The sequence below is a fragment of the Aulonocara sp. 'chitande type north' Nkhata Bay genome, linkage group LG1 (genome assembly GCF_057382095.1).
Source record: "Aulonocara sp. 'chitande type north' Nkhata Bay isolate Kocher_YH1m ecotype deep benthic linkage group LG1, A_spYH_male_GT1.1, whole genome shotgun sequence".
Taxonomy (NCBI): Eukaryota; Metazoa; Chordata; class Actinopteri; order Cichliformes; family Cichlidae; genus Aulonocara; species Aulonocara sp. 'chitande type north' Nkhata Bay.
In genome coordinates, this window is record NC_141344.1 from 4,900,309 (window position 1) to 4,916,667 (window position 16,359).

At 37.9% G+C, this 16,359-nt stretch overlaps 1 protein-coding gene across 1 annotated transcript; it reads left to right on the forward strand.

Moving 5' to 3' along the window:
• The first annotated feature begins 1,899 nt into the window (after positions 1–1,899).
• On the forward strand, positions 1,900–16,359 carry LOC147338551 (adhesion G protein-coupled receptor G2-like). Its single transcript, XM_086302455.1, has 13 exons — positions 1,900–2,211; positions 2,339–2,402; positions 3,198–3,342; positions 3,827–3,946; positions 5,373–5,480; positions 5,625–5,670; positions 5,842–5,936; positions 7,425–7,567; positions 7,837–8,105; positions 8,183–8,279; positions 8,809–8,938; positions 9,823–9,979; positions 15,782–16,359. The coding sequence occupies exons 1-13, from the start codon at positions 2,079–2,081 to the stop codon at positions 15,874–15,876; spliced, it is 1,602 nt and encodes a 533-aa protein (XP_086158581.1). The 5' UTR covers positions 1,900–2,078; the 3' UTR covers positions 15,877–16,359.

The window sequence follows — 16,359 nt, forward strand, 5'->3', positions numbered from 1 at the left end:
TCTAAACAATCTTAATGCAACAACAGATAACAATTGCAAGACAGAAATTACAACTGAGGCCTTCACTAAAAAGAAGAGGAACAAGAGAAAACTGTTCTTAATCTCTTGAAATGATGTTTAAAGGGTATTTGGTTAGTTGCAACTCCACCTTTCACTGGTCCTGCCCACCCACTTAAGATCAATGTAAATTAAGTTTGACACCACTGCTCTCTAGCGTTTATACTCGGGAGTTAAAGTGGGCTGGAAGGAGTTCAGGTGTCCGCAAGTTTTGGTTGTGGTACTTAAGAATCTAGCTGGAGATACAGAAGAAGATTCTGTTACACAGTGTGTTGCTAGCTAAAGGTAAAGCTGCTGTATTTAATGGAGAGAGAAAAGAGTGCGAGTTTAATTCATTCAGAGATCCAGAAAGTTGTAGAAAGACAGGACAGGAGAGGGAAAAGACAGGTCAGATTTAAAGATAAGCACTGCTCAGTGACGCTTGATAAACTGCAGGTTGCTGTCAATTGTAAAGACAGTATAAACAGTATAGTGTCAGTGTATAGGGGATGGACATCAACCATGATAGCTTGTGAAACTGCTGACATCCTGCACAAAGAAAAGCTGCTGGCAGATTCTTTGTCCAGGAAAATGCTGTGTAATTATATGACAGATTTTTGGAAAGAGGTGAAAGCTCTCAATAACTGTAAACCATCTCTACCATCAACTGTTGAAGGTGTTTCGGGGGGCAGATAACATTGCAGCATTATGGAGACAGCATTACAGTGCGTTGTTTAACTGTATAAAAAGTGAACCATACGAGGACAATTTTGACATGAGTAATGACACAATAAGTGTAAGGACACATGAAGTATATGAAGCCATTCATAGGTTATCTGATAACAAAGCTTCTGATTTGGATCACATCACTGCAGAACATTTAAAACATGCTAGTTTAAGGCTAGCTCCTCTTCTAGCACTCTGTTTCACTGGGTTTATGATTCATGGCATATTACCAGACTTAATGCTGTGTATTTTACTGGTACCAGTTATGAAGGACAAAGCTGCAAAAGTGAGCTGTTTGGATAATTATAGGCCGATACTTGCCAGTATTTTATCTAAGGTGTTAGAAAGAATCTTGTTTGACAGAATTAGTGTGTTCATCTCTTCTCTGTTTAATCTGTTTGGCTTCAAACCAAAGCACGACACTGACATGTGCATATATGCACTCAAGGAAATAGTCAGTTTGTATAGGGCTAAAAATTCATCTGTCCTCATGTGTTTCATTGATGCCTCTAAGGCTTTTGATCGAGTGAACCACAGAAAACCTTTTGATAAACTGAAGAGATGGGGAGTTCCTCAATACATCGTGAGGATTCTCTCTTACTTGTACGCTCATCAGAACATGCAGGTTAAATGGGGAAGCAGTATTTCTGCCCCCTTTGGTGTCAGCAATGGTGTCAGACAGGGTGGGATTTTATCCCCAATTTATTTATTCTATATGTTGATGATTTGTCCATACAGCTGAGAGCCTGTAACACTGGGTGTATATTAGGTAAAACATTGATAAATCATCTTATGTATGCAGATGACCTGGTTATTTTTAGTCCAAGCAGTGCTGGGTTACAGGATCTTCTCAATGTCTGTACTGAATATGGTGTGCAATATGACATAAAGTACAATGCTGTTAAAAGTGCTGTTTTGATATGTAGAACTATGTAGTACAGGAGGACATGCAGACGGTTGGTGTGAGAAAGGAGAATGCAGTGTGCCAAACCCTAAAGCAAGCAGTCAAATAATAATAATAATAATAATAATAATAATAATTGTTGGTGATGTTTCTCCATCAGTGCTGTTAAGTATTTTTCCAAAGAAAATTATCTGTGTCCTCGTAGACTTTAGACAGTTGTTAGAACCCACAGATTTCACAAAAATGTGTCTCTTAAATTCAAAAGTCTTATGTTTTAGTGCTTCTTAATAACACCTTAATCTCATCAGGCAGTATTTGCTTTGACGGAGGGTGAACTTCTTCCATAACCTAAGCCTATTATTGTTTGTAAAGCACAGATACTGTTTTAAATTAATTCTCTGCACTTCGCAGCATGAAGTGGTGGCTTCTCTTTTGGCTGGTGTTTTTCCTGTCACACCAACCTCCTGCATGTCGTAGTTCACCACCAGTCTGTAGAAACAGACCAGGTTCATCAGGTCAGTTTTCCTGCAGGGGCCAGTGCAACGGTAAGATGCTTTACTATTAATATTTAAGGCTCATGTTTCCATGTGAAACATTCTGTAGAACCTTTAATTAACTCAATGTTGTAAAAATGTGTATATGATTAATTAATTAATTAATTTATTATTACAGGCAGATGCTGTAAGGAAGTTTTAGCCAACATTTTTAAAACCGGAAGCTGTGATGACGCTGTCAAGTAAACACTTTCCTTCTAAATAACTTTTTTTGAGTTTTCTATTTTGAAAAACTGTTAGATTAAATATGTATATAGGAGCAAAATCAAAAGGGTTGAGATGGTAATGTGTTTCAGATGGTTTATGGCAGGGGTGTCAAACTCAATCAGACAAGGGGCCAAAACCCAAAGCACACTTTAGTTCGCAGGCAAACAGGATTTACTGAAGAGATTAAAACTGAAAGTTTTTTCTAACATAAATATGAACAAAAACAGGACAGGATACAATATTCTTTCTTAGAAAATGACTGAAATAACTAAAAAATACATCCTGTCAAATGTATAAAAATTTAAAATATGAAGGTGCTCCAAAAATGAAAATAAAAACAGGTCACTATTGTCCCGTTATACTGCCACTGTATCAGCTCCATTTGAACCTGTAAAAATGCAGTTCCGTCGTCAGCAGCAAATGGGTTGTGATGCAGCTTGAAATTTATTTTCTTTTTCTGGTTTACTTTCCAAAGCACAGTGTGCACTCATAAGTGCAGCTTTACTTGAAACTCCTTCACTGCATCAGCACATCAGTGATCATGCAAGTCTGCAATTGGCAGATTTCCTCATTCTGCTCACAAACTCTTTTCTCTGACTTAGTTTCTGCACCTTTGTAAAATACACCATGTTGCCAAACTTTAAATCTATTTTCCGGGATTTGACCTGCTGGCCTTGACTTTGACACCTTTGGTCTGTGGTGTGTAATTAATGTAAGATTTTTAATCAGAATGTGGCATTCTGATTTTTTTTCTTATCCTTTTCAACAAGTGCCATTAAGGAGCTGCAAGAGATTCTAGAGGAAGAAGAAATAAGCGGGGCCAGTTCATCAATTATTTCTGACACTGTTGTTGCCCTACAGTATAAACCCAATCGTACCTTTAGAGGCCTCGACATTTATGCCAGCGATAATCAGGTGTTTAAAAAATTATTTCATAGTGTAATGTGACAATGATATTTTAAGCTGTTCACAGTTTTTAGCAGCAAAACTGGCAATATCTGTTTTGTTTAAAGTTTTGGTCTTGAAAACTGCTGGGAATGGTTGAGATTGTTTATATCCTATTGATGTCCAAATGTGCATGTATTTTTAGTTACTTTTGTCCTTATTTTCCCTAAGCCACAAAACAGCTTGTTTGATATTGCTTTAGCTATGAAATATCTGAACATGTTCTTTATACTGTAGATTAAACTTTCCTGCTGCTTTGCATTTCGGAGTCTGTGAACCTTAATGACTTTCCTCAAGTTCCAGCAATTTGAGATCATTTGGACTAAAATGGCTGAAGAGTAGTTTTGGATTTCCATTAAATTTATAATGCATGTTTAGATATATGCTAAGTTGAGAATAATGTTACTCTTATTCACATCATCTTCCTGTTTTTGGCACGTTGATGCATATGCAGGTACAACCAGGCCAGTCTCCTCCCAGCAGCAGAGTGAGAGTTCAGCTGCCGAGTGAACTGCAAGCTGGACCAAACAACAAGATTGTGTTCTGCATGATTAAGTGGCCAGAAACATACCAGGTCAGAAATTAAACTCTGTTATACAAAATCTTGAATTTTATACAGACATAGATTTTACACTGTAAATTAAACTACAATCGTTTGTTGATTTAGCTTGTTTTAGCCAAGTAACATTACTAAAAAAAATCTTTTTACATAAGCAAACATTTGGTCCATATTTATTTTATCTTCCAGTCATTTAACATTATTTATTATTAAGAAACTTTTGTCTCACTATCTTGATAACAGACCTTCATCTGAGCACTCAAACCTGCCACCATTCAGCTCAAGTCACATTATTTAAAAACAAACAAACAAAAATATAAGCATATATACATAATTGACCCTTGACTTTAGAGAAGTAAAGCAGGAGACAAATAATAGATTTTTTACTTAGTGCAGACCTCTAGGAAACTAGAATAGCTAAAGTAACATCCACATAAAGGCCCCAAGGTCTCATAGTTTTTTGTAGTAAAACACTGCATTGTAATAAAATCAATTCTACACACATTACATGTCAATTGTTTAAAATTAGCTGCTTATACACCAAAAGTGCTTCAGCCTCAGCTTCATTTGGAAATATATGATAATTATCGGATAGAGTTGCTGGCAGAACAGTAAAGTGATTGCTTTTATGTTCATGTCAGGAAGACAGATGTGTAGATTTTATAAAGATTTATTTGGAACCTGCCGTGCCTCTGCACATCAAACTAGTGACAAAAATATAGCAATTTATTTTGAGTTAACTCGCACAGATATCTTCATGTGGAGAAACAGTTTTAAAACTGCAATGATTATTTACCCTGCTGTGTATTCAAAATACCTTTATGCCATATAATAGCATTTCTCCCAAGCTACAAATATTAATTCATATATGCAGTACATGAAAGCTCCAACACATGTAACAATGTACAAATAACTTTGTGTCCAGTACGTTATTGCCTCCATGATTTAATAAATGGATTGGATGTGTCTCATGAAGGAGCAATAAGTTTGGACTTAACATTGTTCTTTATGGTTTAATGTCTTCATATTTTAAACATAAAAGAATGTTTTGCCACAGGAACAATAAGTGAAATATTGTTAGTCATTTATTTATTTACATTAAATTAGTTTAATTTTATACATTAAAAGACAGCTATGGGAACTGCTCTAATCAGTAAGAGTTAATCAATTTGTTCAACTTTCAAACAGGAAGAGGATGAGTTATATATTTAAACGCAAATGTGCTGAAGGTCTTTAGCAATAATGCACAAAATATAAATGTGGTATATATTAAAGACACTTCTATGTATATTTTTATGTAGAAAAGTTGGTACACCAGGGAAAAATCACTACAACCTTTTAATAAAATGTAAATTACATTAAAATTATTTCATAATAGACAACAAATCTTAAATAAATATTTTCTCAAAAAAAAAACTGAGGAATATGTGTTTTATTGTAGACTGACGTTTATGACAGAAGACTGTTTGGCCTGAGTGTGCAGCGCAAGAGGATATCAGGACTACAGCAGCGTGTCAACATCACTATAAACCTAACCAAGGAAATAAATGTACTTAATGTTGTCATTTACTGCAGATGTGCCTTTTACAATATTATATTATTAAATATATTTTATCTTTTGTTTAGCAAAAGTTAATAAAAAAAAAAGTTAGGCATATATAGTATTTAAACATGCAATATTTCTGTGTCACAGGACACCCAAAAACCCTCGTGTCAGTTCATTAACTTCTCACCAAACAGTGAGTAACCAAGCATCACATCTGCCAAGAATAATGTAAAACATTAATATTTTTTAAATAACCTTCAGTCATTGTTGTTTGTGTTTTGTCTTAAGATCACAAAGCTGATCTGATCTGACTTGGATATAAAAACATCTTATGTATCACTGATCTCTATTTTTGATGTATCAGCTTTTAGTGAGGATGGATGCATTACTCTATGGACTCGTGGTCAGAATAATGTCACCTGTTCCTGTGACCATCTCACATACTTTGCTGTGCTTCTGGTAGGACGGACAATTTTTCATTCTAAAAAAGTGGAATTTCAGGACTTACATGTCTTTAGACTTGAGGGAAACTCGATCAACAAAATATAGACAAACACCTCAGTAATAAAATGGGAAATCTCTTTTAGCAGGTGTGTTGCTAACAATCCAACAATTTCACGCTGAGTTGGACACAGTTTAGCTATCTGGTTCTGATGCTTTGGTAAAAAGTTGTTGTGTGTAATGGCCAACTTCAGCCTTAACTCACATAGTCAAACTTTCTATTGTAATTCCTTTAAGCAGTTGTCAAATTTTTGAAGAATAACTTCTTGAAGGACATTCAAAGCTCTTTTTGGATGTTGTCTGCCTCTTGCTCCACTCTCTGTCAGGATGATTGGATAATAACGCTTCAATAATGTTGTGGTTTTTTCTTCTCTTCTACTCTTTAACTGTAGTAATAGTATCTTTGGAATCATTTTAATGCTGAAACTGTCAACACATAGTATTGCATGGACAAACAAAATCTGACAGTACCTTTACTGTGTTCATAATTACATCAACTTTGATAAGATTTTCAACACCACTGTGTAAACATAACAGAGCCCCCGCTGTGTTCTACAGACAGCTGCAGACACTCACTGTTGTATCTCTCTCCTGACCTACTCCATATAAAAAAATGTGAACCAAAAAATGTCATTCCTCCATCAGGCATGTTACCAGTGATTTTCAGTACAGTTCTTATGTAATTTAATGTGCATCAGCCTTTTCTGAAGAATTAGAAGCTAAATATAAAGACATGAGGTGTGACTCAAGACTTTCATAGTACTGACTTTACAGTATGTTTAATATATGTTAAAACAAAAAAGATTCATTTATACTGTACAACGTACAACACTCATCTCTTGCCAAAATGTTTCCTCAACTATAGTGTGTTATTAAGAGTGTAGCTGCACTGGGTGTGCCCTGCCTACGTCGTGTGATTCCTGATACTATCACTAGATGCCCCAATGTGAACAAAAGTAATCTTTTTCTGTTACAAATGCTCCCTTTACACCATGACTACAATCTTCATTCTTTTGTTAGTGTCATCTGTTCTCACGCACAGTTCATTGGCTCATTGATTTATCATTGATTATCTTATCTGTGACTTACTTTTCCTCATCTACATCTTTGTTTTACAACACCTAATTTACTGAAAACTTTCTGAAATAAAAACCGTGTTCAGGGTGTTGTGATTTTAATTTGATATAGCCAAAGACTTGAATGATGAAGAAAAGAAATACTAAAACTGGACAAACAAGACTGTATTTCCCCAATCACGTGTCTGTCTCCGGCTTATTTTATTGTATCGAACTGTACTCTTGCATACACCTCCTCTATTCCTGTTGCTTATTTTTTATTGACTTTACTGCTTCACTGTTTGCGTGTCTTATGTTTAATTTCTACTCACTGACTACTTCTCACAATCAAAATGCTGCAAAATAAAGTGAGTGTGTATTTTCTGCACAGCTGCCTGTTTCTGGCTCTGATACAAATGGCACTGGGTCCCTCTCACCTAAAGACCAGGAGATTTTAACATACATCACTCTGATTGGCTGCAGTCTCTCTCTTTTTGCCCTGGTCATCACTGTTTTGCTCTTCATCACAAATAGGTAATTAATTTAATGACATTCTTCATCCTTTCTGTCTCTGCTTTTGTTATTAGACTCCTCCTATCCCATTGACTATTCAGCATGTACTATCGCCTTCCAGTCCTGACTTTTTTAACACCACAGTCAATTAATAACCTTTTTGTCTTTTTTCTTTGTTTTAATCTTTGTTCCTTATCACATCATACATGTAGATTTGGTCTAATTGTATTCCAAACAGAATAATACTAAAAAAGATGTGACTTACCATGAATCACATCTGCATTTGCCAGAAAGGTCAGAGAAGATGTTTCTATGAAGGTCCACATCAACCTCGTGATTGCCCTGATCCTCCTCAACCTGCACTTCCTGCTAAGTTCCAGGGTGGCAGCAGTGTCCTCCACTGGGGTCTGTTTATACATGGCTCTTGCCCTTCACTACTCCCTGCTGACTACTTTCAGCTGGATGGCTTTGGAGGGATTTCATTTCTACCTTCTCTTAGTCAAAGTCTTCAACATCTACATCAAGAGATACCTGCTCAAACTCAGTGTGGTGGGATGGGGTGAGTGGAATAATTTAGGCATGAAGCTGTTTATCATCATCATCATCATCATCTAAATAACAGTTCTTGTTTTTCAGGTGTTCCTGCAGTCATTGTGTCAGTGGTGGTGATCATAGACAGAGGCTTTTACAGTCCTGTCTCTCTGGACGCATCTAAATCCAACAACACTGATATGTAAGGAAAATATCTCCAAGCATCTAAAATTGAATAAAGAAAATTTAAAATAACAATTCATATTTATTTATTAACTGTTGGTGTACGCATGTACAGTGTAGAGGGAAAAGTGTCATACAAAGGATAGGAATCAAACTCAATTTTACCAAACACTTATTTGCCTATATGGAGAAGTCTCTGGTATATTTCACCACATGCATCTAAATTATCCGTTATACCCACCCCCAAAAAAGTTAATTCTGTTCATCTGAATGTAATGTTTTCAGTAGGAGAAACGTTTCATCACTCATTCAAATGTGGGAAAGGCTGGGGAAACCTGCAGTCAGCTGAGACTGAAGAAGTCACTTGGATGAGTGACGAAAAGTTTCTTGCAATGAAAACACTACGTCCATATGAACAGAATCAAGCTTTTGGGGCGATTTCCCATCCTGGATGATTGGGCATGCATCAATACGCCTGCAATAAGATTTCTATTACAGAAAGTACTTCTTAACTGAAACATGGGTCATCTGAACTCCCTTTCTTTTAGATGCTATATAACCAATGACAAGGTCAAGATGGGGACTACACTGGGACCATTCATCTTGGTGTTCCTCTTTAACATGATCATGTTTGCGGTGACAATCAGACGAGTTTGGACTCTACGCAAAACCACAGAGGTACTGGGCAGTTTTGTGTTGCTATTGTCAACATGTCCTATGAAAGCTTACAAATAACAATAATGAATTAGTCTTATAAACAACTGGTAGTTTTATATAACAAGAAAAATAAAGGCTAACTCTAGTCATCACTATTGTTAATTTTTATTTTACATTAGTCGTTCCTTTTAAAGGATGAACTGTGGGATGGGTTGTCTGTTAGCTTTTAAGACCAAGTAAATTCTCAGAAAAAAATAAAGGAACACTTTTTATTCAGAGTGTAGCATTAAGCCAACTTGATGAAGTAAACTTCTGGGATACTGATCTGGTCAGTTAAGTAGCAGAGGGAGTGTTAATCAGCCTCAGCTGATTTGACGTTAATGAAATAAACAGCGAGAGGTATGGATGCCATTAGATATCAGGATATCCTTGATCCATTGTCAGACCCTAAATTGGATCAGTGGTTTCTTGGTTCCTCCTGGTGCATGACAATTCAAAGACTCATTTGGCAGCTCCTGAAGGAAGAAAGACCTGATACCATTAACTGCCCCCACACCTATCTGACCTAAATTCAATAGAACACCTCTGGGACATTATGTTTTGGTCCATCCGATGGTGCCAGGTTACAGCTTAACTGTCCAGAAGCTCAGTGATGCACTGGTCCAGATCTGTGAGGAGATCCTTAAAGACACCATCCAACATCTCATTTTTTTGCAATGAGATCTGTTGTGTTTTTAAAGTGTTCCTTTAAATCTTTTCAGCACTGTATTGTATTTTGTAGTCATTTATCTAAAAACAAACAAACAAAAAAAAAACATACTTTAGTATTGACTATTTAAACACATTTGTCTTACTGTGTGAGATTGTATATAATCTCCTGTGTCATTCTATATTTGGCAAATCAGTTTGGGCAGAGTAACCGTGACAGAGCCAAGAAAGACATTTGTACCCTGCTGGGAGTCATGACTCTGCTCGGCATTACCTGGGGCCTGGTCTTCTTCTCTTTTGGATACCTGACCACTCCTGGCATCTACCTCTTCTGCATCCTGAACTCACTGCAAGGTCTGTATAACCATTTTTATGTTAAGGCAAGGCAAGTTTATTTATATAGCACAATTCAACAACAAGGTGATTCAAAGTGCTTTACAGAGACATTAAATATTCTTGAGGTGGTAGTAAGCTGACTTTGTTATTGTCTTAATGTGTTTTTCTAAGTTTAGGTCTGCATCCATCACTACACCTAAATTTCTCGCCTGGTTTGTGGTTTTTAGATGTATAGATTGAAGTTCTCTGGTGACCTGTAATTGTTTTTCTTTGGCACCAAAGATTATTACTTCAGTTTTATTTTTGTTTAGCTGGAGAAAATTGTGGCACAACCAGACATTAATTTCCTCAATGCATTTACCAAGAGCCTGTACAGGGCCTCGGTCTCCTGGTGACATTGTGATATATAGTTGTGTGTCATCTGCATAGCTATGATAGTTTATTTTGTTGTTCTTTATAATCTGTGCCAGTGGGAGCATGTACATGTTAAACAGAAGGGGTCCCAAGATGGAACCTTGGGGAACTCCACATGTGATACTTGTCTGCTCAGATATGAAGTTACCTATTGATACAAAGTATTTCCTGTTTTGCAAGTATATTTTGAACCAGTTTAGTACAGTCCTGAAAGACCTGCCCAGTTCTCCAGTCGTTTGAGTAATATGTTGTGGTCAACAGTATCAAATGCTGCACTGAGATCCAGCAAAACAAAGACTGACATTTTTCCACTGTCTGTATTCAGACATATGTCATTAAACACTTTGGTCAGAGCGGTTTCAGTGCTGTGGTTCTGTCTAAAACATGACTGGAAGGCATCATATCAGTTATTCTGTGTCAAGAAGTAATTGAGCTTTTGAGAAACTCCTTTTTCAATGATCTTACTTAAAAATGGGAGATTTGAGATCGGCCTGTAGTTGTTCATTCATGTCTTGTCAAGATTGTCCGTTTTCAGTTTACCTGACACCTGACATTAAAGAAAGGTGGACGAGCTGTAACAGGTCTGACTCCAAAGCCTTTGAGACCTTTTTGAAAGAAACGTGTTGGCAGGACATCTAAACAGCAAGAGGAGTTCAGTTGACCTAAGATGTCCTCCAGGTCTTTGCTGTTAATAGGGTGAAACTGTTTCATGGTGTTTAAACAGTTTTTCGGTGGGCACAGTACACATCCTGAATCTGCTGTTGATGAACCAATTGCTTGTCTAATCTTTTGGATTTTGTCTGTGAAGAATTTGGCAAGGTCATTGCAGGCCATGGTCGAATGAAATTCAGCTGCCACTCACACAGGAGGGTTTGTTGGCCTGTCAACTGTAGCAGATAAGACCCGCGCATTATGACTGTTTTTGGTAATGATGTCAGAGAAGTAAAATCAATTAAGATCAATTCTGTCATGATTTTAGAGCTATTGTATGTCACAAGTTTCTGTGTGGCCCCCGCATGGGAAACGAAGTAATGCAGGTGGCCAGGTCATTTACAATAATTAAAAAATATATTATTTCATAGTGATTCGAGGTTTTGGAAAGTCACAGAATATTTTCAAATTTTAAAAATAGACTAAAGAATTCATAGGCTTCTAAAAGTCTACTGTATAATATTGTTTGCACTGCATTTCTGAGAGAAGCATATTACGTTTAAGGGAAAGCACTTTCTATTATACATGGAAAATAAATCCATTTAGCTCTCTCATGGTGAAAAACCCATGCTTCTGTTTATAGTTGCTAGTGTTGTATTCATCATGGTTATCTTGTGTCCCCTGTGTTTACTGTGTTAATTTCTGCCACCCTCTGTGTACTCATCCTTTTATTTCAGGAACCCTGTATTTAGTTTAGTCATGTTTCTGTATTTTCCATGGTTAGTTATCTCACTTCCTGTTTTATTTTAGAGTTTGTGTTCCTTGTTTGTAGTCATGAGTTTTACTTCCCTTGTGTTGTCTGATCATCCTGTTCAGCCATGTCTTGTTCTCCCCACCTCTCTTCGCTCCTCAAATCAACCTTCGGTATATATATTGTCACTGTCTACATGGATCCTTTTCAAAAAGCACCTGTTTCTGTTACTTGCTTCCCAGTGTTTTTGTTCTTCCTTTCTTTGCTCCTGCATCTCTCCTTGGCTTTATGTTCTAGTTAGTGTGTTTTTAAATCTGTAGACTTCAGTTTCCCTTTGTACTCATGTTAGTCAGCCTGTGGTGTTTTTGCATTGTACATGTACAATGACAATGAAGGTATATTCTATTCTATTCTATTCTATTCTACAACAACAACAACAACAACAATCTTTATTTATAGAGCACATTTAAAAGCCTTGGGCATACCAAAGTGCTTTACATAGAACAATAAAAAGGTTCAAACATTAATAACGAAAAAATAAAAATAACGAGTTATGTTCACAGATAAAAGCCACCAATAAGAATGACTACAGCACATGGGTAATAGCAAGATAAAAGCTGTAGCACCATAATAAAAGACACCAATAGAAAGATAGGAGGGGATAAATACATGAGGTCAATAGGTCACAGCAACCAAGCAAACAAACCAAACCAAACAAACAAACAAACCAGCAATTAAAAGGTGGAGAAGGCAAGTCTAAAAAAATATGTTTTAAGCTGTGATTTAAAAGAATGAATAGAATCAGATGCCCGGATGCCAATCGGGAGATTGTTCCACAGCACAGGTGCGACAAAAGCAAACGATCGATCACCTCTAGTCTTAAGTCGAGATCTGGGCTGAGCCAGCAGTAACTGTGACGATGACCTTAAAGCCCTAGCAGGAGCATAAGGGTTTAAAAGATCTTTAAGATAGCTGGGTGCAGTGTTGTTAGTAATTTTAAAAGTAAACAACAAAATTTTAAATTGAATACGATATTTGACAGGCAACCAGTGCAGATCGGCAAGGACAGGGGTAATGTGGGCAAACTTGCTGGTTTTAGTTAGAATGCGAGCTGCAGCATTCTGAACTGTCTGTAGTCTATGTAAAAGGGAAGAGTGGAGACCACAATAGAGTGAATTACAATAGTCTAGCCTCGACGTTACAAAGGCGTGGATGAGCTTTTCTAGATCTTTATACGGGATATAGCGCCTAGCCTTAGAGATAAGGCGAAGCTGGTAAAAGCTAGATCTGACAACAGCAGACACTTGTTTGTCAAGTGAAAAAGAGCTGTCAAAAAAGACACCCAGATTCCTGACAGTATCAGAGAGAGAGCTACTAAGAAAACCAAAGGCATCCCGGAGTTTGGCACGAAGGGCATTACTACCAAAAATCATAATCTCAGTTTTCTTATCATTAAGGATAAGAGTATTCGCCAACAACCACTTCCTGACCTCAGTCATGCAATCTCGGAGGTTATTCAGAGACAGAGCCAGATCGTCGTTTAGCTCAAAATAGAGCTGGATATCATCTGCATAATAGTGATAAGCAATATGGTATTTCTCAAAGATGGCACTTAAAGGAAGCATGTATAATGAGAAGAGGGTAGGGCCCAGCACAGATCCCTGGGGGACACCACAGCAAACAGGTACAGCTGAAGAAGAGGATGTAGCCAGATGTACCGTAGAGAGCCGATTGGAGAGATAGGATTTAAACCAGTCCAGGGCAGCGCCCTTAATGCCTACAGTGTGCTCTAGTCTCGCTAATAGGATATTATGATCAACCATGTCATTTATATTATTCTCATCAAGGTAGGTCTGCAGTTGGAGCAGAACCACCTTCTCAAGTATTTTAGCCAGAAAGGGAAGCTTAGAAATTGGTCTAAAATTGGCAAAATCACTAAGCTCAAGGTTACTTTTTTTTAGAACAGGTTGGATTATGGCATGCTTGAGAGCTGAAGGTACATAGCCAGAGAGCAAGGAGAAGTTCAATATGGACAATAAACAAGGTCCAATTACACTGAAACAATCCTTGACAATACGGGATGGGAGAGCATCATGTACACAGTTAGTATTGTTCAACTTATCAATTAGACGCTTCAGAGTGGAGAGGGAAACGGGTTCAAATTGATAAAAAGTGGCCGAAAAATCAGGGGTAGACATACAATCAGTCACCAGAGGAAGAGTAGATCTAAGGGATAAAACTTTATCTAAAAAATAGTTTGAGAATTTTCCACAAAGACCCGGGGAAGACAGCAGTGGCATAGAGGGACGGGGGTTCACCACAGAGTTAAAGATTTTAAATAGAATACGTGGATTATCACCATTAGTTGAAATAATTTTAGAGAGAAACGCCGCTTTAGCCGTTCTGGCAGCAGTTTGGAACTTCGAGCGGCTAATACGCAAAATATCATAAGAAGACTGAAGTCTATCACTCCTCCATTTCCTCTCATCACGCCGACATATACGTCGTAGAGCGCGAACAGAATCATTTAACCAGCATTGTGAGTAAGTACGAGGGCGTTTCATTTTGATAGGTGCAACAATGTTAAGAATCGAGGAACAGGTGTTTAAAAGAGTATTTGTAGAGTTCTCAAGTGTGAGTGGGGTAGAACAATCCAGCATACTAAGCGGGGAGTTAACAAAAGACGTAGTAAAATTGACCACAGTATCGGCATTAATAGTACGCGTAGGATAAAAAGGAGAGTTTAGGTATTGTCCAGTATCACCCAGGTCTACATCGAAGATGACCGGGGAATGATCAGAGAGACCAGTATTCCTAATTTCCTTAATGCAAATGGTATTTAGGCGGACGATAAACCACGACACACAAAGTGGTCCGAGAGCCAGTCAGTTCCAATAGCTGAACTTCAAAACTGGAATAGGTTGGAGAGGATAGCAGCCGTGCATCATGTTTATTTTTGAAAACCAAGGCTAAGCCACCACCTCTACCAGTTAGCCTAGGTGAGCTAAAGAAGGCACAGTCAGGAGGTAGAAGCTCAGAGAAGGAGATAAACTCACCCGGAGAAGTCCAGGTCTCCGTTAGGAATAGGACATCCAGTCCCGAGGTGAGAAAAAAGTCATTTAGGAGGAAGGCCTTATTTGAAAGAGACCTAACATTAAATAAGGCCAACCGAGTCCGGGGGGCCAGGACCTTAGAAGTAGCCCGTCGCAAGGAACACAGGTTGTTATGTTGAACACCGCGGCCAGACGGTGTTATCCAAGGTCGGGCAGAGTGGTAAGCCACTGGGCGAGCAGAGTAGGTTTGAGAGCCGACTGAGCAAATCCAACGGTGGGTTAGCAATCTAGCCGCAAAGCGGCTGCTGAGATAGTGGAAGAAACGGGATAGCTCACGGCTTGTAGAAGGGTAGTCCACAGCCATGGCTCTGAGATAAGCCTTAACGCGGACACGGACGCCACTCCTCCTACCCCGTTTCCTGAGGCGTTTCCTACGGAGCATGGAGAGAGGAGGATAGGTCACATAGGTAGGGAAGACAGGCATCAGGGGGATAGCGGCACCGGCGGTCCCAGGGCAGTCAGGTCGTTGAGAACAGGAAAACCGAAGATTCAGGAGCGTGTCTCTGTCATAAGTTAATAGTGTACAATCACCTAGAGAACATAAAACCAAAGATAAAACAACGAGAAGTACAACGCCAAGGCGGAGACGTGGTCGAAGACGGTCAGCCATGCACACCGGCGCCATCTTGCTTTTGACGTAATGACGTTTAATAGAATTCTATTCTATTCTATTAAACTATTCTATTAAATGAATGACTTACTTTAAGTTTCAATCAATCTGTCTCCAAGCGTCTGCGTTTTGGTCCTTCACAACTTACAATCTGCACATCCTGCAGATTCTGACACACAGATGAATTACTACTTTCATTTTCAAATGTGCGTACTCATTGCATCTCCTGTACACAGTCTAAACATTTACTTCTCTCCCTCTCTCATGCTTGTTCCATGCAGGTTTCTTCATCTTCCTGTGGTTTATGATGTCACTGAGAAAGGCTAAAACTGCAGTTACTAAGACAAGCAATGAAACACGAAGCACCAGCACCTAGCTTACACACAACTACCAATACCCCGAGAAGTTCCTTTGTGTGTGCTGTTGGAATGTTTAATGCTATATTAACTTGGAAACATTGTTGTATACATGAGTTCAAGAAGAAATTGTATCAGATAAGAGATCAGCTGACACTAAAAAAAATGTATGTGAATGTATTAAGTGTGAAGATTTTAACAGCTCAAATTTAGTTTGAAGTTTTCTTTTTATTGCAATAGACAGAGTTTTTGTGGCAAGCAGTTTATCTTATTGTTAGAGGATAGATCACCTGTCTCTTTTTACACTCGCTTTCAGAGATCAGAGGCAAAACAACATAAAATTGATATTTTGTCGCATTTTCACCAGTCTGCACATTAGATCTTAGTTTTAAATGAAACTCACCTGGCATTAGTTTAGTATTTTAAGAGGCTGTTATGTTGATTTATTGCACACACAGTATTTTGCTTTATTGTAATTGAACTGGTCTGAAAATTATTTTATA